This window comes from Monodon monoceros, unplaced genomic scaffold, assembly GCF_005190385.1.
Source record: "Monodon monoceros isolate NGI ecotype Baffin Bay Population unplaced genomic scaffold, NGI_Narwhal_1 Super_Scaffold_3, whole genome shotgun sequence".
Lineage (NCBI taxonomy): Eukaryota > Metazoa > Chordata > Mammalia > Artiodactyla > Monodontidae > Monodon > Monodon monoceros.
The window spans coordinates 65,778,457-65,804,902 of NW_021703780.1; the positions used below are offsets into that span (position 1 = coordinate 65,778,457).

Here is a 26,446-nt window from a genome sequence, read left to right on the forward strand (position 1 = left end):
CTGAAAGTAAGGGGGTGGAAAAAAGATATTTCATGCAAATGGAAACCAAAAGAAAGCTGGAGTAGCAATTCTCATATCAGACAAAATAGACTTTAAAATAAAGACTATTAGAAGAGACAAAGAAGGGCACTACATAATGATCAAGGGATTGATCCAAGAAGAAGATATAACCGTTGTAAATATTTATGCAGCCAACATAGGAGCACCTCAATACATAAGGCAAATACTAACAGCCATAAAAGGGGAAATCAACAGTAACACATTCATAGTAGGGGACTTTAACACCCCACTTTCACCAATAGACAGATCATCCAAAATGAAAATAAATAAGGAGACACACGCTTTAAATGATACATTAAACAAGATGGACTTAATTGATATTTATAGGACATTTCATCCAAAAACAACAGAATACACATTTTTCTCAAGTGCTCATGGAACATTCTCCAGGATAGATCATATCTTGGGTCACAAATCAAGCCTTGGTAAATTTAAGAAAATTGAAATTGTATCAAGTATCTTTTCCGACCACAACGCTATGAGACTAGATATCAGTTACAGGAAAAGATCTGTAAAAAATACAAACACATGGAGGCTAAACAATACACTACTTAATAACGAGTGATCACTGAAGAAATCAAAGAGGAAATTTAAAAATACCTAGAAACAAATGACAATGGAGACATGATGACCCAAAATCTATGGGATGCAGCAAAAGCAGTTCTAAGAGAGAAGTTTATAGCAATACAACCCTACCTTAAGAAACAGGAAACATCTCGAATAAACAACCTAACCTTGCACCTAAAGCAATTAGAGAAAGAAGAACAAAAAAACCCCAAAGTTAGCAGAAGGAAAGAAATCATAAAAATCAGATCAGAAATAAATGAAAAAGAAATGAAGGAAACGATAGCAAAGATCAATAAAACTAAAAGCTGGTTCTTTGAGAAGATAAACGATATTGATAAACCATTAGCCAGACTCATCAAGAAAAAAAGGGAGAAGACTCAAATCAATAGAATTCGAAATGAAAAAGGAGAAGTAACAACTGACACTGCAGAATGCAAAAGATCATGAGAGATTATTACAAGCAACTCTATGCCAATAAGATGGACAACCTGGAAGAAATGGACAAATTCTTAGCAATGCACAACCTGCCAAGATTGAATCAGGAAGAAACAGAAAATACGAACAGACCAATCACAAGCACTGAAATTGAAACTGTGATTAAAAATCTTCCAACAAACAAAAGCCCAGGACCAGATGGCTTCACAGGTGAATTCTATCAGACATTTAGAGAAGAGCTAACACCTATCCTTCTCAAACTCTTCCAAATTATAGCAGAGGGAGGAACACTCCCAAACTCATTCTACAAGGCCACCATCACCCTGATACAAAAACCAGACAAGGATGTAACAAAGAAAGAAAACTACAGGCCAATATCACTGATGAACACAGATGCAAAAATCCTCAACAAAATACTAGCAAACAGAATCCAACAGCACATTAAACGGATCATACACCATGATCAAGTGGGGTTTATTCCAGGAATGCAAGGATTCTTCAATATACACAAATCAATCAACACGATACACCATATTAACAAATTGAAGGAGAAAAATGATATATCAACTCAATAGATGCAGAGAAAGCTTCTGACAAAATTCAACACCCATTTATGATAAAAACCCTCCAGAAAGTAGGCATAGAGGGAACTTTCCTCAACATAATAAAGGCCATATATGACAAACCCACAGCCAACATCATCCTCAATGGTGAAAAACTGAAAGCATTTCCACTAACATCAGGAACAAGACAAGGTTGCCCACTCTCACCACTCTTATTCAACATAGTTTTGGAAGTTTTAGCCACAGCAATCAGAAGAAAAGGAAATAAAAGGAATCCAAATCAGAAAAGAAGAAGTAAAGCTGTCACTGTTTGCAGATGACATGATACTATACATAGAGAATCCTAAAGATGCTACCAGAAAACTACTAGAGCTAATCAATGAATCTGGTAAAGTAACAAGATACAAAATTAATGGACAGAAATCTGTTGCATTCCTATACACTAATGATGAAAAATCTGAAAGTGAAGTCAAGAAAACACTCCCATTTACCATTGCAACAAAAAGAATAAAATATCTAGGAATAAACCTACCTAAGGAGACAAAAGACCTGTATGCAGAAAATTATAAGACACTGATGAAAGAAATTGAAGATGATACAAATAGATGGAGAGATATACCATGTTCTTGGATTGGAAGAATCAACATTGTGAAAAAATGACTCTACTACCCAAAGCAATCTACAGATTCAATGTAATCCCTATCAAACTACCACTGGTATTTTTCACAGAACTAGAACAAAAAATTTCACAATTTGTATGAAAACACAAAAGACCCGGAATAGCCAAAGCAATCTTGAGAATGAAAAACGGAGCTGGAGGAATCAGGCTCCCTGACTTCAGACTATACTACAAAGCGACAGTAACCAAGACAGTATGGTACTGGCACAAAAACAGAAAGATACATCAATGGAACAGGATAGAAAGCCCAGAGATAAACCCACGCACATATGGTCACCTTATCTTTGATAAAGGAGGCAGGAATGTACAGTGGAGAAAGGACAGCCTCTTCAATAAGTGGTGCTGGGAAAACTGGACAGGTACATGTAAAAGTGTGAGATTAGATCACTCCCTAACACCATACACAAAAATAAGCTCAAAATGGATTAAAGACCTAAATGTAAGGCCAGAAACTATCAAACTCTTAGAGGAAAACATAGGCAGAACACTCTATGACATAAATCACAGCAAGATCCTTTTTGACCCATCTCCTAGAGAAATGGAAATAAAAACAAAAATAAACAAATGGGACATAATGAAACTTAAAAGCTTTTGCACAGCAAAGGAAACCATAAACAAGACCAAAAGACAACCCTCAGAATGGGAGAAAATATTTGCAAATGAAGCAACTAACAAAGGATTAATCTCCAAAATTTACAAGCAGCTCATGCAGCTCAATAACAGAAAAACAAACAACCCAATCCAAAAGTGGGCAGAAGACCTAAACAGACATTTCTCCAAAGAAGATATACAGACTGCCAACAAACACATGAAAGAACGCTCAACATCATTAATCATTAGAGAAATGCAAATCAAAACTACAATGAGATATCATCTCACACCAGTCAGAATGGCCATCGTCAAAAAATCTAGAAACAATAAATGCTGGAGAGGGTGTGGAGAAAAGGGAACACTCTTGCACTGCTGGTGGGAATGTGAATTGGTACAGCCACTATGGAGAACAGTATGAAGGTTCCTTAAAAAACTACAAATAGAACTACTATATGACCCAGCAATCCCACTACTGGGCATATACCCTGAGAAAACCATAATTCAAAAAGAGTCATGTACCAAAATGTTCATTGCAGCTCTATTTACAACAGCCCGGAGATGGAAACAACCTAAGTGCCCATCATCAGATGAATGGATACAGAAGATGTGGCACATATATACAATAGAATACTACTCAGCCATAAAAAGAAACGAAATTGAGCTATTTGTAATGAGGTGGATAGACCTAGAGTCTGTCATACAGAGTGAAGTAAGTCAGAAAGAGAAAGACAAATACCGTATGCTAACACATATATATGGAATTTAAGAAAAAAAAATGTCATGAAGAACCTAGGGGTAAGACAGGAATAAAGACACAGACCTACTAGAGAACGGACTTGAGGATATGGGGAGGGGGAAGGGTGAGCTGTGAGAAAGCGAGAGAGAGGCATGGATATATATACACTATCAAATGTAAGGTAGATAGCTAGTGGGAAGCAGCCGCATAGCACAGGGAGATTAGCTCGGTGCTTTGTGACCACCTGGATGGGTGGGATAGGGAGGGTGGGAGAGAGGGAGATGCAAGAGGGAAGAGATATGGGAACATATGTATAACTGATTCACTCTGTTATAAAGCAGAAACTAACACACCATTGTAAAGCAATTATACCCCAATAAAGATGTTAAAAAAAAAAAAAGAAATTACCCAAACAAGAGTAGACAGAAAACCCAATTAGGGATATCCCTGGTGGTCCAGCAGTTAAGACTCCATGCTCCCAATGCAGGGGGCCCGGGTTTGATCCCCGGTCAGGGAACTAGATCCCACATGCCACAACTAAGAGCTGCATGCTGCAACTAAAATATCCTGCATGCCGCAACTAAAAATCCCATGTGCCGCAACTAAAAAAAAATATCCTGGATGCCGCAACTAAGACCCGCATGCCGCAACTAAAGATCCCACACACCAAAATGAAGATCCCACACACGGCAACAAAGATCCCACTTGCCGCAACTAAGACCCAGCGCATCCAAATTAATTAATTAATTAATTTTTCAAAAAGAAAAACAAATGAAAAAAAAAGAAAGCAACGTTAACAGACCTATGGGATAATATAAACCATGCCAAAATACACATAACAGGGATTCCAGAGGGAGAAGAAAGAGAAAAGTGGATTGAAAATGTATCTGAAGAAATTATGGCTGAAAACTTCCCAAATCTAAAGAAGGAAACAGATATCCACATATAGGAAGCACAGAGGGTCCCAATCAAGATGAACCCAGACAGACCTACACTCCAAGATATATGATAATAAAAATGGCAAAAGTTAAAGAGAGAATACTAAAGGCAGCAAGAGAAAAACAAAGAGTTAATTACAAGGGAAGGCCCAATAAGGCTATCAGCTGACGTCTGTAAAGAAATGCTGCAGGGCAGAAGGGAGTGGCAAAATATATTCAAAGTCTTGAAAGGGAAAAATCTGCAACCTAGAATACTCTACCCAGCAAAATTATCATTTAGAATAGGAGGAGAAATAATTTCTCTGACAAGGAAAAAATAAAAGAATACAGCAATACTAAATCTATCCTAAAAGAAATACTGAAAGGTCTTCTCTAAAAGAAGCAGGAAGATACAGGGAGATAGCAATTGGAGAGTAAATCACTTAAATTAGCTAGTATACAAATCAAAAAGAAAAAAAAAACCACCACCTATTTGTGAAAGTGATCATAAATGCAAGGAACAGCAAAAGGATAAAGATGAAGATGTAAAAAAAGGACATTAAAATCATAAAATTTGGGGAAGGACTAAGAAAATGTAGATTTTTTGTTTTTAGAATGTTTTGGGGCCTATATGACTATCAGTCTAAAGCAAGCAGAACTAGGAAGGGGTTAACATACTTGAAAAACAGGGCAACCACAAATCAAAAACATACAATAGAGTCACAAAAACCAAAACCAACACAAGCATAAAATAAAATCATCAACCCCCAAAAAGAAAAAGAAAAAGGAACAAACAAGGAATATAGAAACAGCTGAAAACAAGATTTAAAATGGCAATAAATATATATGTATCAATATTACCTTAAATGTCAATGCTCCAATCAAAATGCAAATGCTCCAATCAAAAACAAAGAGTGGCAGACTGGATAAAAAAAACAAGAGCCTACAAGATTCAACCTACAAGAGATCAATCTTAGGGCAAAGGACACACACAGACTGAAAGTGAGGGGATGGAAAAAGGTATTTCATTTCATGCAAACAGAAATGACAAGAAAGCAGGAGCTACAATATTCCTAGCAGACAAAACAGACTTTAAAACAAAGGCCAAGGACTTCCCTGGTGGTCCAATGTGTAAGACTCTGTGCTCCCAATGCAGGGAGCCCAGGTTCGATCCCTGGTCGGGGAAATAGATACCACATGCATGCTGCAACTAAACAGTCCACATGCTGCAACTAAGAGTCCGCATGCCACAACTAAGAGTCCAGTCCGCATCACAACCAAGAAGTCCATGTGCTGCAACTAAGATCCCACGTGCTGCAACTAACACCCAGTGCCGCCAAAATAAATAAATATTTTAAAAATTAAATAAAGGCCATAAGAAAGATAAAGGACACTATATAACAGTAAAAGGATCAATACAAGAAGATGATTTAACACTTCGTCAACATATGTGCGACTGATACAGGAGCAATCAAATACATAAAACAAATACTAACAGACATAACAGGAGGAATTGATGGGAATACAATAGGAGACTTTTAACACCCCACTCACATCAATGAAGAGATCTTCTAGACAGAAAATCAATAAGGCAACAGAGATCCTAAATGATACAACACTTAGATTTAATTGATATTTTCAGGATACTACATCAAAAAACAAAAAAAACCAGAAACACATTCTTTTCAAGTGCACATGGAACACTCTCTCTAGGACTGACCACATACTAAGGCACAAAACTAACCTCAACAAATTTAATAAGAGTACAGAAATTATTTCAAGCATCTCCTCTGAACACAATGGCATGAAACTAGAAATCAACCATAGGAAAAGAAATGAGAAAAAAATGATTACATGGAGACTAAACAACATGCTACTACAAAGCCAATGGGTCAACAAGGAAATCAAAAAGGAAATTTAAAAAGTACCTTGAGAAAAGCGACAACGAAAACACAATCATACAAAATCCATGGGATGCAGCAAAAGCAGTTCTTAGAGGGAAGTTCATAGTGACATGGGCCTTCCTCAAAAAACCAGAAAAGTCTCAAATAAACAACCTAACCTACCACTTCAAAGAATTAGAAAAAGGACAAACGAAACCCATAGTCAGCAGAAGGAAGAAAACAATAAAGATCAGGGTGGAAATAAATAAAACAGAGGTTTAAAAAACAAAAGAAAGGGAATTCCCTAGTGGTCCAGCGGTTAGGACTCCACACTTTCACTGCCAAGGGCCCAGGTTCAATCACTGGTCAGGGAACTAGGATCCCACAAACCACGCAGCGTGACCCCCCCCCCCCACAAAAAGAAACCGAGAACTGGTTCTTTGAAAGGGTAAACAAAGTTGACAAACCTCTGGCCAGGCTCACCAAGAAGAAAAGAGCGAGAACCCAAATAAAATAAGAAATGAAAAAGGAGAAATCTCAGCTGGTACCATAGAAATACAAAAAAAACATAAAAGAGTACTGTGAACAATTATATGCCAACAAATTTGACAACCTACAAGAAATAGACAACTTTCTACAAACATACAGCCCACCAAAATTGAATCAAGAAGAAACAGATGATCTGAACAGACTGATCACTAGAAGTGAAGTAGAATCTGTAATTTTTAAAACTCCCTACAAACAAAAGTCCAGGACCAGGTGCCTTCACAGGCAAATTCTACCAAACATACAAAGAAGAACTTACACTGATTCTTCTAAAACTGTTCCAAAAGACTGAAGAGGAGGAAACACTCCCAAAGACATTCTATGAAGTCACCATCACCCTGATACCAAAATCAGACAAAGATACCACCAAAAAAGAAAATTACAGGCCAATATCTTTGATGAATATAGATGCAAAAATTCTCAGCAAAATATTAGCGAACTGAATCCAACACCACATAAAAAAGATCATACACCACAACCAAGTGGGATTCATCCCGAGTTCACAAGAATGGTTCAACATCTGCAAAGCAATCAATGTAATACACCACATAAACAAAAGTCAAAAACCATGTGATTATCTCAATAGATGCAGAAAAAGCATTTGGCAAAATTCAACATCATCCATGATAAAACTTTTACCAAAGTGAGTATAGAGGGAACATACCTCAACATAATAAAAGCCATTTATGACAAACCCAAAGCCAATAAAATACTCAGTGGTGAAAAGCTGAAAGCCTTCCCACTAAAACCTGGAACAAGACAAGGATGCCCACTCTTACCACTTCTATTCAACATAGTATTGGAAGTCCTAGCCACAGCAATCTGACAAGAAAAATAAAAGGTATTCAAATTGGAAGGGAAGAGGTAAAATTGTCACTAAATGCAGAAGACATGATACTATATATAGAAAACCCTAAGGGTTCCACACTAAAACTACTAGATCCTATAAAGGAATTCAGAAAAGTAGCAGGATACAAGATTAACATTCAGAAATCAGTTGCATAAATTTCTTGACACTAATGATGAAATATCAGGGACTTCTCTGGTGGTCCAGTGCTTAAGAATCCACCGTCCAATGCAGGGGACGCAGGTGCGATCCCTGGTCGGGGAACTAAGATCCCACATGCCGCGGGGCAACTAAGCCTGTGTGCTGTCAACTACTGAGCCTGCATGCCCTAGAGCCCGTGTACCACAACTACTAAGCCCGCACGGTCTGGAGCCCATGTGCCACAAGTAGAGAGCTTGCTCACCACAACTACTGAGCCCATGCTCTCTGGAGTCTGTGCACCACAATGAAGAGCCCATGTGCCGCAATGAAAGATCCTGCATGCCGCAATGAAGATCCGGAGTGCCACAACTAAGACCCGACACAGCTAAATAAATAAATATTTTTTAAAAACCAATGAAATATCAGAAAGAGAATGTATAAAAACAATACTTTTTAAAATCACACCAAAAAACATAAAATACCTAGGAATAAACCTGACCAAGGAAGTGAAAGACTTATATGCTAAAAACTATAAAACATTACTAAAAGAAATTAAAGAGAATGCAAAGAAATGGAAAGATATCCCATGCTCTTGGATTGGAAGAATTAATATTATTAAAATGGCAATACTACCCAAAGCAATCCACAGATTTAATGCAATCCCTATCAAATTACCCATGACATTTTTTGCAGAACTAGAACAAATAATGCAAAAATTCATATGGAGCCATAAAAGACCCAGAATTGCCAAAGCAATCCTGAGGAAAAAATTCAAACCAGGAGGCATAACTCTCCCAGGCTTCAGGCAATACTACAAAGGTACAGTAATCAAAACAGTGTGGTATCAGTACAAAAACAGACATATGGATCAATGGAACAGAATAGAGAGCCCCAAAATAAACCTACACACCTACATTCAATTAATCGTGGACAAAGGAAGCAAGACTATAAAATGGGAAAAAGACAGTCTCTTCAGCAAGTGGTACTGGGAAAGATGGACAGCCACATGTAAATCAGTGAAGTTAGGACACACACTCACACCATGCACAAAAATACTCAAAATGGCTTAAAGACTTGAACATAAGACGTAACACCATAAACTCCTAGAAGAAAGCACAGGCTAAACATTCTCTGACATAAATCGTACCAATGGTTTCTCAGGTCAGTCTCCCAAGGCAACAGAAATAAAAACAAAAATAAAATTGGACCTAATCAAACTTAAAAGCTTTTGCACAGCAAAGGAAATCATTTAAAAGAAACGAGGGACTTTCCTGGTGGTTCAGTGGCTAAGACTCCACACTCCCAATGCAGGGGGCCCAGGTTCAATCCCTGGTCAGGAAACTAGATCCCACATACTGCAACTAAGAGTTCACATGCCGCAACTAAAAGATCCCACATGTTGCAACTGAAGATCCTGTACACAGCAACAAGGATCCCACATGTGGCAAGGAAGATCCCACAAGCGGCAACGAAGATCCCGCACATGGCAACTAAGAACCAGCACAGCGAAATAAATAAATAAATGTTAAAAAAAAAAAAAAACCTACAGAAGGGGAGAAAATATTTGAAATGATGAGACCAAAACTGCTTAATCTCCAAAATATACAAACAGCTCATACAACTCAACAACAAAAAAACAAACAACCCAATTGAAAAATCAACAGAAGATCTTAATAGACATTTCTCCAAAGAAGACATGCAGATGGCCAGTAGGCACATGAAAAGATGCTCAACATCACTAATTATTAGAGAAATGTAAAACAAAACTAAAATGAGGTACCACCTCACACCAGTCAGAACTGCCATCGTTAAAAAGTCTACAAATAACAGGGACTTCCCTGATGGCATAGTGGTTAAGAATCCGCCTGCCAATGCAGGGGACACGGGCTCAAGCCCTGGTCTAGGAAGATCCCACATGCCGCAGAGCAACTAAGCCCGTGCACCACAACTACTGAGCCTGCGCTCTAGAGGCTGCATGCCACAACTACTTAAGTCCATGTGCCTAGAGCTCCACAACAAGAGAAGCCTGCGCACTGCAATGAAGAGAAGCCCCTGCTCGCCCCAACTACAGAAAGCCTGCGTGCAGTAATGAAGACTCAACACAGCCATTTATTTATTTATTTATCTTTTTTTTTTTTTTTTTTTTTTTGCGGTACACGGGCCTCTCACTGTTCTGGCCTCTCCCGTTGCAGAGCACAGCCTCCGGACATGCAGGCTCAGCGGCCATGGCTCACAGGCTCAGCCGCTCCGCCGCATGTGGGATCTTCCCAGACCGGGGCACGAACCCGTGTCCCCTGCATCGGCAGGCAGACTCTCAACCACTGCACCACCAGGGAAACACTTTTTTTTTTTTTTTTTTTCTAAAGTCTACAAATAACAAATGCTGGAGTGGGTGTGGAGAAAAGGGCACCCTCCTACAATGTTGGTGGGAATGCAAGTTGGTGCAGCCACTATACTGGAAAATAGTATGGAGGGTCCTCAGAAAAGTAAATATACAGTTACCATATGATCCAGCAATCCCACTCCTGGGCATATACCCAGACAAAACTATAATTCAAAAAGACAGGGGTTTCCCTGGTGGCACAGTGGTTAAGAATCCGCCTGCCAATATAAGGGACACAGGTTTGAGCCCTGCTCCAGGACGATCCCACATGCCGTGGAGCAACTAAGCCCATGAGCCACAACTACTGCGCCTGCACTCTACAGCCCGCGACCCACAACCACTGAGCCCACGTGCCACAACTACCGAAGCCCACGCTCTACAGCAAGAGAAGCCACCGCAATGAGAAGCCCGCACACCGCAACAAAGAGTAGCCCCCACTCGTCGCAACTAGAGAAAGCCCACACGCACAACAAAGACCCAACACAGCCAAAAATAAATAAATAAAGATACAGGTACCCCTATGTTCATAGCAGCACTATTCACAATAGCCAAAACATGGAGACAACCTAAAGGTCCGTCGACAGATGAATGGATAAAAAAGATGTGGTACATATATATAATGAAATACGATCCAGCCATAAAACAGAACGAAATAATGGCATTTGCAGCAACATGGATACAACCTGAGATTATCATACTAAGTAAAATCAGACAGAGAAAGACAAATACCACATGATATCACTTATATGTGGAATCTAAAATATGGCACAAATGAGCCTATCTACAAAACAGAAACAGACTCACAGACATAGAGAACAAACTTGTGGTTACCAAGGAGGATGGAGGGAGGCAGAGGGATGGACTGGGAGTGTGGGGTTAGTAGATGCAAACTATTACATTTAGAACAGACGAACAACAAGGTCCTACTGTATAACACAGGGAACTATATCCAGTCTCCTGGGATAAACCATAATGGAAAAGAATATTAAAAAAAAAAAGAATGTATATATGCATACAAATGAGCCACCTTGCTGTACAGCAGAAATTAACACAGCATTGTAAATCAACTATACTTAAAAAAGAGCAGCAAGCATAAACAGAAAATAAAACAAAATAAAATTTAAAGCTATTTCAACATCTGTGAAAGTACAATCCAGCAACTTTTTTAAACAGCAGCTAGAATACAGTCAGTCAATTTAGTAACTTACAACCAGCTCTTAAAAAGAAATGAAATAGAAACTATAAGGATGCACTGCACAAAGGGTAAACAATGTTTAAGAAAACTCTTGATACATATAATGTATGGGTTGCAATGTAAAACAAAATGTACCCAGCTTTTGGAAAAAAGTAAAATGTGTAGCTATCGGTTCAGCAAGTTTGAGAAACACTGCTCTAAAGCAGTGAATTTTTTTTTTTTTTAATTTATTTATTTATTTATTTATTTTTGGCTGTGTTGGGTCTTCGTTTCTGTGCAAGGGCTTTCTCTAGTTGCAGCACTCTTCATCGCGGTGCGCGGGCCTCTCACTATTGCGGCCTCTCTTGTTGCGGAGCACAGGCTCCAGACGCGCAGGCTCAGTAGTTGTGGCTCACGGACCTAGCTGCTCCGCGGCATGTGGGATCTTCCCAGACCAGGTCTTGAACCCATGTCCCCTGCGTTGGCAGGCAGATTCTCAACCACTGCGCCACCAGGGAAGCCCAGTGAATCTTTTTTTTTAAATAAATTTATTTATTTTATTTATTTTTGGCTACACTGGGTCTGCGTTATTGCACGCGGGTTTTTTCTAGTTGCGGCGAGTGGGGGCTACTCTTCGTTGCAGTGCGCAGGCCTCTCATTGCGGTGGCAACTCTTGTGGCAGAGCACAGGCTCTAGAGCCCAGGCTCAGTAGCTATGGCACACGGGCTTAGCTGCTCCGTGGCATGTGGGATCTTCCCAGACCAGGGCTCTAAACCCATGTCTCCTGCACTGGCAGGCGGATTCTTAACCACTGTGCCACCAGGGAAGCCCTAAAGCAATGAGTCTTAACTGTAGCTTTGTGAAACACCAGTTGCCAATCTGTCTAAAAATAATGATTTTGTTTTCTTTTTCTTTTCTTTCTTTTTTTTTGAGCGGGGGGGCGGTCTGCACTGCGCAGAATGCAGAATCTAAGTTCCCTGACCAGGGATCGAACCTGTGCCCCCTGCAGTGGAAGTGTGGAGTCTTAACCACTGGACCGCCAGGGAAGTCCCCAAAAATTATGGTTTCTGACTCATTAATTTACACACTATAATTAAATGCTTTTAAAGAAGTAAAACATTGATTCACACCAAAAAATGTGCATAGGATATTTCTGAAAGGTAAAGAACATCATATAATCCAGTGGTAAGGTCTCACAAGGTTAAAGAGGTTTATAATCTACACTCTAGGACATTGGATTCAAGGCAATGTTATTTCCAACCTAATTATGATTATCTTTGAATAATTCACTTCTCTCGACCTAATAAAAATCAGTTATTAAGAAACAAAACTGTTCTAGGACTTCCCTGGTGGTGCGGTGGTTAAGAATCTGCCTGTCAATGCAGGGAACATGGGTTCAAGCCCTCGTCAAGGAAGATCCCACACGTCGAGGAGCAACTAAGCCCATGCACCACAACTACTGAGCCTGCGCTCTAGAGTCCATGAGCCACAACTACTGAAGCCCGCTCGCCTAGAGCCCGTGTTCCACAACAAGAGAAGCCACCACAATGAGAAGCCCACTCACCGCGACAAAGAGTAGCCCCCGCTCGCCTCAACTAGAGAAAGCCTGCGCGCAGCAACAAAGACCCAATGCGGCCAAATATAAATAAATAAATTAAATAAATTTATTGAAAATAAATAAAATAAAAATACAAAACTGTTCTTGCAGAAAGCTTTATTATTCAAAATACCCTTTCATGTTTCCAACATCCAGAGGGTATTCACTTCATTCTAAACATACAACAATAAAACTATAAAGAATCAGAGATGATTTTCCTACAATGACAACCAGGGAACTTTTACAAAGCACAGTAAAATCATCTGTAATCTTCTATAAACCTTGCATATAACAAATACACTGCTGTAAGTGCTTCATTTTCACCATGCTTTTCAAAAGAACTCACATTAAAAAAAAAAAGAATTCACATTAAAACATTTTTGACAGGAGATAGATTTTTTTGGTCTCCCACAGTGGGAGCTAATTAGAGATTTTTAAATCTAGTCTACATAATACTGCAAACTATAGCATTAATAACAATGTTATTCTCTAAAATACATTATGTGGTACAATTCTGTAATAAAATTTTCTTAAAAGTTAAGAAAATCTGTTTCCAGATCTTTCACTTGGCTTATGCATTTAACTATACTGAGACTTCCAGATTTTTTCAGAAGATTAAATTTTTAGTGTCTTTAAAAGCAAAGAAAGCTATATAGCATACACAATTCACACTGCAAATTCTTAACGCTAAGAGACAAAATATCGACATTACTTCTAAAAACACAGCAACTAATTTTTGACAACTGAAATATACACACAGTCACTAACAAATTACCATTCTCTGGTCTTCAAAGCACTTATCCTTACTTGAAATTATCAGTTTGTCTCTGTTCTTCCAAATATATATATAAATGTAAGCTCCTATCTTGCTGACAAAATATTCCCAGCACATAGCATAAAACACAGCCCAGCACAGCCTTCAAACATTAACTAAGTGAATATTAAATACTGTCAAGAATAGGACAGCCTTCCTCAGAACAGAATGTCCTCATCACCGGGGAAGACTACTCATCATTAAGAATAAGAGTCTTAATTATTAGAGAAATGCAAATCAAAATTACAATGAGGTAACCTCACAGCAGTCAGAATCACCAACATTAAAAAATCTACAAAGAATAAATGCTGAAGAGGGTGTGGAGAAAAGGGAACCCTCCTACCCTGTTGGTGGGAATGTAAATTGGTACAGCCGCTATGGAGAACAGTATGGAGGTTCCTTAAAAAAAAACTAAAAATAGAACTACCATGTGACCCAGCAATCCCAAAATGGGCATACACACAGAAAAAACCATAATTCAAAAAGATACATGCACCCCGATGTTCCCTGCAGCACTATTTACAATTGCCAGGACATGGAAGCAAGCTAAATGTCCACTGACAGAAGAATGGATAAAGAAGATGTGATACATATATGCAATGGAATATTACTCAGCCATAAAAAGGAACGAAATAATGTCATTTGCAGTGACGTGGATGGACCTAGAGACTGTCATACAGAGTGAAGTCATAAAGAGAAAGACAAATATCGTATAGTATCGCTTATATGTGGAATCTACAAAAATGGTATACAGATGAACTTATTAGCAAAGCAGAAATAGTCACAGATGTAGAAAACAAACTTATCGTTACCAAGGGGGAAGGGAGGGTGGGATGAATTGGGAGACTGGTAATGACATATATATGCTACTATATACAAAACAGATAACTAATGAGAACCTACTGTATAGCACAGGGAACTATACTCAGTGCTCTTGTGGTGACCTAAATGGGAAGGAAATCTAAAAAAGAGTGGATATACATATATGTATAACTGACTCACTCTGCTGTACAGCAGAAACTAACACAACATTGTAAAGCACCTACATTCCAATAAAAAAAAAAGGAATAAGAGTTTGAATAAGATCATAAATCGTTAAATCCACAAATCCATGTCTAAAAACATGATCTTAAGATTTTAAAAAAGACTACAGCACCCAAGCAGCAAGTACTCACCAAAATAGTTATTTAAAAATTTTTCTTATTGTTTGTTTTAATTTCTTAAGATTCTATAATATAGATTACTACTATAATAAGAAAAAACTATAACAATTATTTTAACAAAGAAAAACAGATCAGCATTCAACTAAAAAATAAAATGTTGACTTTTCTTTTTAGTAAGTACCTTTTCTTGAAAGACGACAGCAGTTTCTAGCCCTGGCATGATGTCCAGTAGGAGTCTGCAAGCAGCAGTGTTTAAAGGGGGCTCTCGGCTTGTCATCACATATGCATTCACCAGCTGTAAAGAAAAGGAGTACATCTCATCTGAAATTCAACCCAATCAAATTAATAATGACTAATAAATCCTTAATACATTCCCATAGCTTGCCTAAAGGGTATTAAAGAAGACTATACCTAACATTACTAATTAAACCTGTAATTATTAGAAATAGTTATGATCCTGCTGAGCCATGATAATACCATATAATTTCCTCTGCCACTTTAAAGTCAAATCCCCCTAAAACAACTCAGCAACCATAGAAATTCAAGCTCAAGGGGTATCACAAAGAAAACACCCCCATCCTCATATACACTTTTTCAGAAGGATAAAACAGGGCAAGATAAGCCTCCCCTCACCCCTTCCTGATTCTTGACAATAGTTAATGAAAAAATTTGAGTTTTATATTTTATATATATAAATGTATCAGTAAAACTTTCCTTTTGGCACTCATCAAATAAATACTGGATCTCTAAGTGGCACTGTGTTCTATTGCTGGGTATACAACAGTGAATAAGACACAGTCCCACCATCAAAGGGTTCATAATCCAAAAGAGGTGACAGTTGGAAAAACAAATATCATAAGTACAGGATGCTACAGAAACCTGTAGGAAGCCATACAACTCTGCAAGGGAATCAGAGAAGGCTTTAGAGAAGAAGGGATTCCAAGCGAGAACATGAAGGACAAGCAGGAATAGCTAAGGAGGAGTGGGAAAGAGAGGAGGGCCAAAGGTCAGGAACAGAAAATGAGAGAACAGAGGCCATGAGATTGGGTTTATAAACCAAAATAAAAAATTTAAAATTTATCTTGAGAGCAATGGGAAAGCACTAATGGATTTTAAGCAAGAGAATGCCATGATCATTTTTTGCGTTTGATAAAGATTTTCGGGATATAAGTAAAGAATGGGTTGGGACAAGATAAGAAGAGAAACCAATTAAGAGGCTATTGCAGTATCGAGAGATGGTGGTAGCTAACCTAAGGTCTGACAACAAGGGCAGAAAGAAGTGGAGGGATTTGTGAGGGTTAAGGGGGAGGGCACAATAAGACCTGTAAGTTCACTGAATAAGAAAGCTTAGAGGAATAAAGGATAACTTCCAGCTGGCTAGGAAAGGACACCATTACTGAGCTAGAGCATAAGAGAAACAGACTGTGGGGCAAACAATGAGACATGCAGAATTCAAGGTGCCTGTGGGAAATATCCATGTGGGAACGTCTAGAAGGCAGCTGGAAGTGATCTGAAGCAAAGAGACACCAGTGATAAATAAAATTGGGAATTAATATAATACAGATAAAAATAATAGCTAATAATTACTGAGCCCTCATGTGCCAGGTTCTGAACTAAGCACTTTTCATGTTTAATTTCATTCAAGGATTACAAAAACATTTTAAGGTAAGAACTATCATCCCTATTTCATAGATTAGGGAAATAAAGCTTTGAGAAAATAAAGCTTGGAGAGGCTTAAGTTGCCTAAAGATCAAAATGTCAATGAAGAGTGGAGCTGCACTTAAACCCAAAACATGGACCCCAAAGCCCATGCTCTCAAGCATCATGCTATTCCACCTCCAAAATCAAACCTAACAGCCACAATTTATTGAATAATTACTATGTTCAGGAGCTGTAATACATACTTTTTTTTTTTACCCTCATTTACTCCTCAACAGACCAGAGTTAAATAAGGCACTTTCTCTCCCTCCACATGCCCAATGCACACACCCATAGTGTCAGTGCAGAGTCATACGGTACATATCACTCTTTACTTTTCTATTCAAGAACCCAAGAGAACTCCTATATTCCCAAACTCAAAATCATCTCACCCCAGAATGAGCACAGATGCCTTGGGAACCCTCACCAATATTCAACTGAACAAAGTACACACCAAAGAGAAAACACCTTGGCCACAACCAGGACTTTGGTAATAAAGAAGTCCATGATTAGTCTATTTCATTGAACCAATACCAAATTTAAAAAGCTACCCACTCTATTCCCAACTTTGTCAAGGCCTCAGGAAAAAACAGACTATTTACAAAAAAAACAATAAAGGTACAGTATCTGCTGATGATAATCTCTAGAGAAAAGTAAGAAGCAAACCTACTGCATTCATGAAATCATCATTCTTGAAGAGTATTCTCAGCAAGTGGCCCAGCATACACTCTGGATCAGCTCGACCTACCAAAAGAAGAGGGGAGGAACAAACAAAGGAATGAGTAAGTCATCCCAGTCAAGCTACTCAAACCTCTGGAAAGGCACCTGGGTTGTTTTAAGTACTATTAAAAGGCCAGCAAAAATTAACAGAAACAAAGAAAAGATTCTTTTGATGAATCAGATTTCATAAGGAACATTCTTTAAAATTAAAAATGACAATAAAAAATTTGAGACACTGCTCCCTAACATTCTCATCTCCCAGCATATTGCCTACACATCAATGCTGAATTAAATAAATGAGCACTAGACCCAGACCAGCATCACTAAGAGTATACAAGGGTCTACAAAAGAATCATAAAGGAGCCTAAAAGAATGAAAACCCATGACTTCCCAAAGAAAGGAAGGAAGCACAACTTCTTTTGATGAGTGGCCTGGAGAAGATAGGCTCCAAGTCCAATCTCTCAACTATAATGCCAACAGCAGTACAAATGTGTCCTCAAACCTGTAATGAACACTCCAGGTTTGGGGGACAGGGGGAATCCCGCCAAGCAATCACCAATTCTAAACATAAAATAAACTTGGTCATCTTAACTTCTGAGCTCCTGGGGAAAGAAAGGAGGCCAGGAACCTAGGATTTACTCAACACACAGCCTAAATGTAAAAGAATGACTTAATGGTTGGGAAAATTACTGGTTCGCTTTTAAAAGAGATATCATCAATTTAATTTTCCTCTCAGAGTGGCAAATTTAGTCAAAGGATACAATTTAGGATGAAGAAAAGATATAAGCTGCTGATATAAAGTTTTTACCAAGCTGTAATTAACATCCCAAAGTAATTCACAAAAACAGAAGTTAGAGAATGGTACCATAAAAACAAACGTGGACCTCAGATTACTTAACTTTCTCTCTTTATAAAAGATGAAACTGTGACCCTTATTTTTATTAATAGAAATTATGCCTAATGACAAATACGACTTAACATAAGAGTTAGGAAGGAAAAAAATTGTCTTTAAATTTCTACTGAAAAAAAGGCACTCTTCTCTCCCTTCTTCCTCGTTACCATTTCATCCTTCCCAAGGCAATGTCACTAAGCATGATCATCTCTTGAATTCTTTTCACAATCCCATGAATTAACTTAGTTTCTTTTCACTTTCCTACTATTTCATGCTCTGATTGCCTTACTGAAGATGTTAGCTCAATAGCCGTTCTCAAAGTCACAAGTGGGGATGTCTAGGACAAGAGCAGCAGGTAACATCACATAAACAACTGGACACTCAATTTGAAATGCTTAGCTTACTTACATTTGGGAATAAAAGTCTAAGAAACAGAAATAAACCCTGGAACATTTGGGTGGATATACAATGTTCTTATTTTTGTAAGTCCCATTCATTCTCACTATCTCTCCACATACAAAATCTCAGACTCTTCTCTCCAAAAAGAACTCCTGGTTTTATAAAGAGAAAATTTATATGCAGTGTGGGCCCACACGACATAAGCTTTGCCCACTGGTAAGCTACCTTAGAGAGAACATAAAATAGCAGTCTCAAGTCCCATACAGTTCTGTATTATAGCAAATTCCATGCCAAAGCAGGCTGGTTTGTCATGGCTCTAATTAAATTGGCCCAAAAGAAAACCACATTAACATGAGATGGCATATTTTAGCTGTTGGAACACTAAAGTAGACATCAAGAAATCCATTCATTCCTTATTCAAGGTTCCAAGCATCAATTTCGTAACTAAAAGCAAGGCACTGAATGCATTCTCAACCACATCTCCCCGTTAATAAAAGGATAATTATTGTTGTTAGAAAAATGAAGGCACAGAGGATAACATCTTTTGGTTTAAAAGTCAGAAAGAGAGAACATTTTTCTCTTTTTAAATCTTTGTAATCATATCAACTGAGTCAATAAGGTATATCTATATAATTTAGTTCCTTTAAGTTAGCTTCTAGTAATAGTAATCTTCCATTTAATAGGTAAATATTAAAAGTATTTCCATTTTTCCAGGAATTTATTTTTCCTCTCTGCCCCCACCTTTAGCAATATTTTAACAAATAAATTTTATTTCAATTGAAAAATATTCCTTATATTAAGCAGTTTTCTTTTCTTTTCTTTTTTTTTTTTTTTTTGCGGTACATGGGCCTCTCACTGTTGTGGCCTCTCCCGTTGCGCGGAACACAGGCTACGGACGCGCAGGCTCAGCGGCCATGGCTCACAGGCCCAGTCGCTCCACGGCATGTGGGATCTTCCCGGACCGGGGCACGAACCCATGTCCCCTGCATCGGCAGGTGGACTCTCAACCACTGTGCCACCAGGGAAGCCCTAAGCAGTTTTCTTTTGTAAGAAAATTAGAGCCAGGCTTAAGAGAACACAGTCTCACCAGGATGTCGATCATCAAATGGGTCTGGATCCCCCTTACGATATTCTTCAGTTTCTTTTTCAATCAATTCAGACATCCTAGCACAAAGAGAAGACAGGGTCAATTCTAGACAAGCATACAAAAAAAATGTATCACTACCTACAATAGTCAAACAATCAAGGTACAAAATAAAAGCAAAAAATTAGAAAAAGGGTATTTTCCTAACAAACATAAAGACCTAAACAACTATCTCATAAAACAGTTTCCACTCCCAAATTTATTCTTCTCTCCAACTCTCCTGTCTCAAATAATAGCACTATCCCCTCAGAAGCCAAAAACAAGGAGTCACCATTAAAACTGTCCTTTTCTCCCCATTCCCCACAGCAATAAATTCCTATAAGCTCTACCTACAAAGTATCTCCTGACTTCAATCATTTCCTTAAATTTTGACCACTCCTACCCTTGTCCAGACCACCTTTATCAACTTCTGGACTACCTGCAATAGACTTTTCCCTGGTCTCCTTGTTTCTTGCTTCCACGCTTGACCTGACACAATACACCTCCAACTTTCAATGACTTACCCTCAACTTAAATTAAACCCAAGCACTGCAAGGTTTACAGTACCTGGCTTTTGTCTGCATCTATGACCACTTCTTGTACTCCTCCACCCCTCCTTTATTAAGCTACAGTCACATGGCCTTCCCTGCTCTTCAGAGTCCAAACTGGTAACTGCTTCAGGACCTTTCTAGGTGCTGTTACCTCAGCCTGTAACATTCTTCCACCCACCCAGGTTCCCACCCCTGCCCTAAGCAACCACTCACCTACTTTTTCTCACTAAAGATTAGTTTTGCCTGTTCTACAATTTCATATAAATGAAATCACATATACTCTTTTTTTTAATTTAATTTTATTTATTTATTTACTTTTGGCTGCGTTGGGTCTTCGTTGCTGCGTACGGGCTTTCTCTAGTTGCAGCGAGCGGGGGCTACTCTTCGTTGTGGTGCGTGGGCTTCTCTTGCTGCGGAGCACGGGCTCTAGGCATGCAGGCTTCAGTAGTTGTGGCTCGTGGGCTCTAGAGCGCAGGCTCAGTAGTTGTGGCGCACGGGCTTAGTTGCTCCACGGCATGTGGGATCTTCCCGGAACAGGGATGGAACCCGTGTCCCCTGCATTGGCAAGCGGATTCTTAACCACTGCACGACCAGGGAAGCTCCACATATACTCTTTTTATGTTTGACTTCTTTCACTCAGGACGTTGAGTCATCCATGTTGTTGCAAGTTATCAACTGTTCTTTTTTATTCACACTTTTTTTTTTAAAATAAGAAAAATCACTTTCTGAGTACCCTAAGGACTGACATTTTAACCTATTATAATGACAATCAAATAAAAGGCTTTCATGCTCTCCAGTATCTAGGATGCTCTATCCTAACTCAAATTTTCCTGCATGCTTTATTTCCACAAAACCATACTTTCTAGTCTTAAGGGTTAAGCTCCCTGCAAAAAGTCTTGCGCACTCTGGTATATTTTTCCCCATCAAGCCTCAAAAGTATTTCTACCTTTTCTACCTTTCCCCCTAAACTCTGAAAACTCTCTTTGCCACAAAGGATGATCACATAAAATGTATTTTAAATTACATATTATAAGATCTACTAGTATCTTCAGTGGAAACTAAGCAATATAGCACAGCAGAAGTTAAAAACGTGGATTCTGGAGCCAGATGGCCAGTGTTCAAATCATATCTCTTCCCCTGTTTGTGACTTCGGTCAAGTTATTTAACCTCTCTGCACCTAATCTGTAAAATGAAGATAACAGTCCCTATCTTACAGAGTTTCCCTGAAGTAAAAGTTAATATATGTAGTCTGCTTAAAACAGAACTTAAGTCAGAGCTATTTAGGTGGTGTTCCTATGGAAACTGGGAATCAATAACAAATAGAAAACGAATTAATCTAAGGTAGATACTGATGCAATGGGGCAGGAGGGAGCCTTCTGGAGGTAGTACTCAAGTTCTATAATTTGATCTAGGTGATGATTTTGTAAGTAAACAATCCATCCCTCAGTATCCACAGAGAATTGGTTCCAGGACCTCCCAGGGATACTAAAATCCTCTAATGCTCAAGTCCTTTGTATAAAATGGCATAGTACAGTTGGCCCTCCACATCCAGAGAGTCAAGCAACCGTGGGTGGACTATAAATTATATCTCAATAATATAAAAAAAAAACACAAAACCTGGGTTAAGCTCATACAGCTTGGCGCAATGCCAGTCCTTTTTCACAGAATTAAGTCGAAGTCTTGATTATAATAAATAAAACAACATAAAAAATAAAAAGTCAATCAAGTTATAGAGTTGTACATTTTTCTTAGGAAAATAGCCAAAAGATCATTTTAAAAAATAGTCAGTAAAGGAGCAGGTAGGCCTGAAATTCATTTGCTTTTCATGCAATACACCCAAACTGAAGCCAGTTTGCAGGGTGAGAAGGATGACAGATGTGAAGATACTTTAGGAAATAGCCAGTGAACTAACAGACCCACAATTTGAAGGATGGTAAGAGTTTTGCCCCTATCTAAAATAAACTATACTTTGAATTCATCCTACTGTCTTTTAAAGTCCCAGTCTAACCTTAAAGATCTTTTTAAGATCTTGCTCCATATAACTTTATCTTCCATTCCTACCTTATATTCACCCTCCACTCTGGCAGGGCCCATTTCCTCACTGCCACAAAAACATGCCCCAGTTCATTCTCCCCTAGATACATTTTTCAGTCACATTTGGACTTTTCCTAGAAAACCTTGTCTCTGCTTTCAATCAAGGTCTATTCTACCAACTTTCAAGTCCCTGTTCCAAGGAACCTTTACCACATCCTACACTGGAAAGCCCACTGGAATTGGAGTTAAAACCCAGTATTTTAACCTTAGCTTTCTACTGCCTGGCTATAGTCTTTTGGGTTTTTTTGTTTTGTTTTTTTGTTTGTTTTGGCCACGCTGGGTCTTTGTTGCTGCGCGCAGGCTTTCTCTAGCTGCGGCAAGCAGGGGGGTACTCTTTGTTGTGGTGCGCGGGCTTCTCGTTGCAGTGGCTTCTCTCTTGTTGTGGAGCACGGGCTCTAGGTGCACGGGCTTCAGTAGTTGCAGCACACGGGCCCTAGAGCGCAGGCTCAGTAGTTGTGGTGCATGGGTTTAGTTGCTCCGCAGCATGTGGGATCTTCCCAGACCTGGGATCAAACCCGTGGTCCCTGCATTGCAGGCGGATTCTTAACTACTGCACCACCAGGGAAGTCCTATAGTCTTTTGCAAGCAGCTCAGAGGATGGTGGCTATCTTTTAACAATGTAGCTCTCATACTTTTAGTGACAAATGAAGAAGCTGAGGTTCAGAGAAGTGTCTCCTACAGTTCTGACACACAAAAGGTCCTCAAATATTTGTTGAATGAATAGAAGAAACGGACTCATTCAAATTCTTTCCATTCTCCTAACCCCTAGAATATTTACAAACCACACTGCCAATCTAGCACTTCATTATATGCTATCTTGTACTACTATGCATTTTTTGGAGCCATTAGTTGCCTCCCAGATGGTTATCTCCTTGAAGATAGGGTCCCTCCATTTAGGCTTTGCACTGCTGAATACCATAGCATAATGACAAAGTTCAGGGTCAAATATGATAATTAATATGAAATAATCCTGAAAATAAAGTTTTTTGGTTTTGGGGTTTTTTTTGGCCTCACCACGCAGCTTGCAGGATCTTAGTTCCCTGCCCAGGGATTGAACACGGGCCCCTGCAGTGGAAGCACCGAGTCCTAACCACTGGACCACCAGGGAATTCCCGAAAATAAAGTATTAAAAAATATTTTATATCTTTTGAGCAATTAAATGAATCTACCACTAACACTATCATCCCCATTCATGACTCTCTCCTCCTTTCAAAGGTACATCAATCAATAATCCACACACGTTAAATGCACAATACTTAAGATTCTTTAATTCACTGTGGCTGCACTTCAAGTAGCTTGCGATTAATAGTTCTTAATGTCCAATGCCTCTACAAATGAAAATCCACTTTCCACCAGTCAGCAATAATCCTTTCCCTAAAAAAAAACTGTACTTTCACATGTTCCCCATCTATCAAGAGCAATTATGAACAAAGCATTTATCCCTGTTTAAACTGTCATAAGATCATAGTTCTCTTTATCCCTAGAGAATAGATCATTGCATAAACAAAGTTTTTTTTCTCTGCTATGATATTACAGATTAGATGTTAAAGAGCCCCATGTTCCAGAGGCTTCCTGCTCAGAAAAACCATGCGCATCCCAACCCAGCCTTTTTTTTTTTTCACTTTCTCTTCTTCCTTAACACATTCATTCAATAAAATTATGTCCCACACAGTTTACTATGTACCAAGCATTGGGCAAGTCAGTGTCTGAGGCAACACAAGGAGACACCAATAAAAATGAGTAGTACCTGACTTCAAAAAAGACTTACAATTTAGTGAGGAGACACATGTAAAAAGATAATTATAATACAAGTGGTAATTAAAATGGGGGAAAGATTTTTTTTAATTGAAGTATAGCTGATTTACAATGTTGTGTTAATTACTGCTGTACAGCAAACTGATTAAGTTATACATATATATACATATACATACATTCTTTTTTCAAATATTCCAAAATTTCCATTATGGCTTATCATAGGATATTAAATATAATTCTCTGTGCTATACAGTAGGACCTGGTTGTTTATCCATTCTATATATAAAAGCTTACATCTGCTAATCCCAACCTCCCACTCCATCCCTCCCCCAACCCCCTTGGCAACCTCTATGTCCATGATTCCATTTCTGTTTCATAGATAGGTTCATTTGTGTCATATTTCAGATTTCACATATAAGTGATATCATATGGTATTTACAGACATGATTTTTTTTTTTTCGGTACGTGGGCCTCTCACTGTTGTGGCCTCTCCCGTTGCGGAGCACAGGCTCCGGACGCACAGGCTCAGCAGCCATGGCTCACGGGCCCAGCCGCTCCGCGGCATGTGGGATCCTCCCAGACCGGGGCACGAACCCATGTCCCCTGCATCGGCAGGCGGACTCTCAACCACTGCGCCACCAGGGACGCCCCAAGACATGATTCTTGAACTGCTTCCTGAAAGGACTAGAGCTTGCCAGGCAGATATACCAAGGAAAGGCATTTCAGGCCAAAGAAACAGCAAGTGTAAAGGCACACAGACACTGGAAAATATGGTTCTATTCCTCTCTGAAGAACAACACTATGAGGCAGAAAAAGGAAGTACAGACTAAATCATAAATGGCCTCATAGGCCACTCTAAATTACATTTCATTCTGAAGGAAAAGGGTGCCAGGGAAGAATTATGAGCTGAGGTATGACAATCAGATTTGTGTATGAAAAAGATAAATCTTTCAGCAAAGGGGATGATATATTAGAAGAGGGTAAACTGTAGACAGAGGGATAATGCACACTGCCTAATGAGCCAGTCAAGACATGATCAATACCTAATAAAGGAAGTGCGAATGGGGAAGAAGAGGAAGCAGAAACCCTCAGGGCTTGGTGACTAAGTTGTGCTAGTAAAGGAATACACCAGGGAGAATGGTTTTCAGTTTTTAGTTTATAACTATTTACACCAAGGCAGGGAGTACAAAAGCACAAACTGTGAATGAAGAGGGAGGTAGGATGAAGATGATAAGCTCTATTTTGAACACAGTATGTTTCAGGTGTCTGTGGAATAACCAGCTAAACATGTGTACACCAATCAGCTGAGAAATGGGTCTGAAATTTTTAAAAAGAGGAGTCTGAAGTGAAAATAGAAATTTGAAAGTTAACATGAGAATAATTTTTTAAATCATGGACAGAGATGAAACTATCTAGGTAGAATACTTAGGGTGAAGAGAGAAGAGAACCACAAACAAAACCTTGGCGCTAAAACATTGGCAGGAGAAGAACCTTGGAAAGAGAATGACAACAAAAGGGCCTAAGAGGAAAGGGAAGAAATTTTAACAAGGTTCAAGAAGTAGAGAGATAAAAGACTAGTTCTGACAGGGAAAAAATATGGATTGAGAATTCATGAAGTGAGCCTTCCTTCCTTTTCTTTCCTTCCTTCCTTCCTTCTGTCTTTCTGTCTCTCTCTCTTTCCCTCCCTCTCTCCCTTCCTTCCTTCCTTCCGCTCTCTCACTTTGCTTCATCTGGGTAGCCAGAAATTATTTTGCTCTGAGAAGTGAGAATAAACTAGAGAAAGTGAAAAGAGAAGAAAGAGAATTACTGAAGGCCCATTCTATTCTCCTGAGAAACTATTTAATGGTCTACATTATGCCAATGCTTATGCAGGGTCTGAATGAGTGTTGTAAGGTCAGACCCAATGACCCCATTGATTTTCTGGCAGAGTATCTTTTCCAAGAACAATCCTGAAATGCAGTGAAACTTTAAAGATCTCATGTCATATACTTTTACAGAGCTGGAGATGAGTTTAACATTGTAATTTGGAAAATTGCTTTAAAAATGCTTTTCTAGTTTTGGGGAAATTTTTTTCTTCCTGCAAACAAATATTTTATTAAGTAGAACCATTAAAAAAAC

At 38.8% G+C, this 26,446-nt stretch overlaps 1 protein-coding gene across 2 annotated transcripts in view; it reads right to left on the reverse strand.

Annotated features, from left to right (window-relative positions):
* The window catches only part of DCAF1 (DDB1 and CUL4 associated factor 1), a 94,152-nt gene that overhangs the window by 58,547 nt on the left and 9,159 nt on the right, over window positions 1-26,446 (reverse strand). For both annotated transcript variants that reach the window (XM_029241991.1, XM_029241990.1), the window contains exons 3-5: window positions 19,893-19,969; window positions 17,465-17,538; window positions 15,278-15,391 (exon numbers count right to left, since the gene is read on the reverse strand). In XM_029241991.1, coding sequence (XP_029097824.1) covers window positions 15,278-15,391; window positions 17,465-17,538; window positions 19,893-19,969 — 265 coding nt within the window. The remainder of the gene's footprint in view (window positions 1-15,277; window positions 15,392-17,464; window positions 17,539-19,892; window positions 19,970-26,446) is intronic.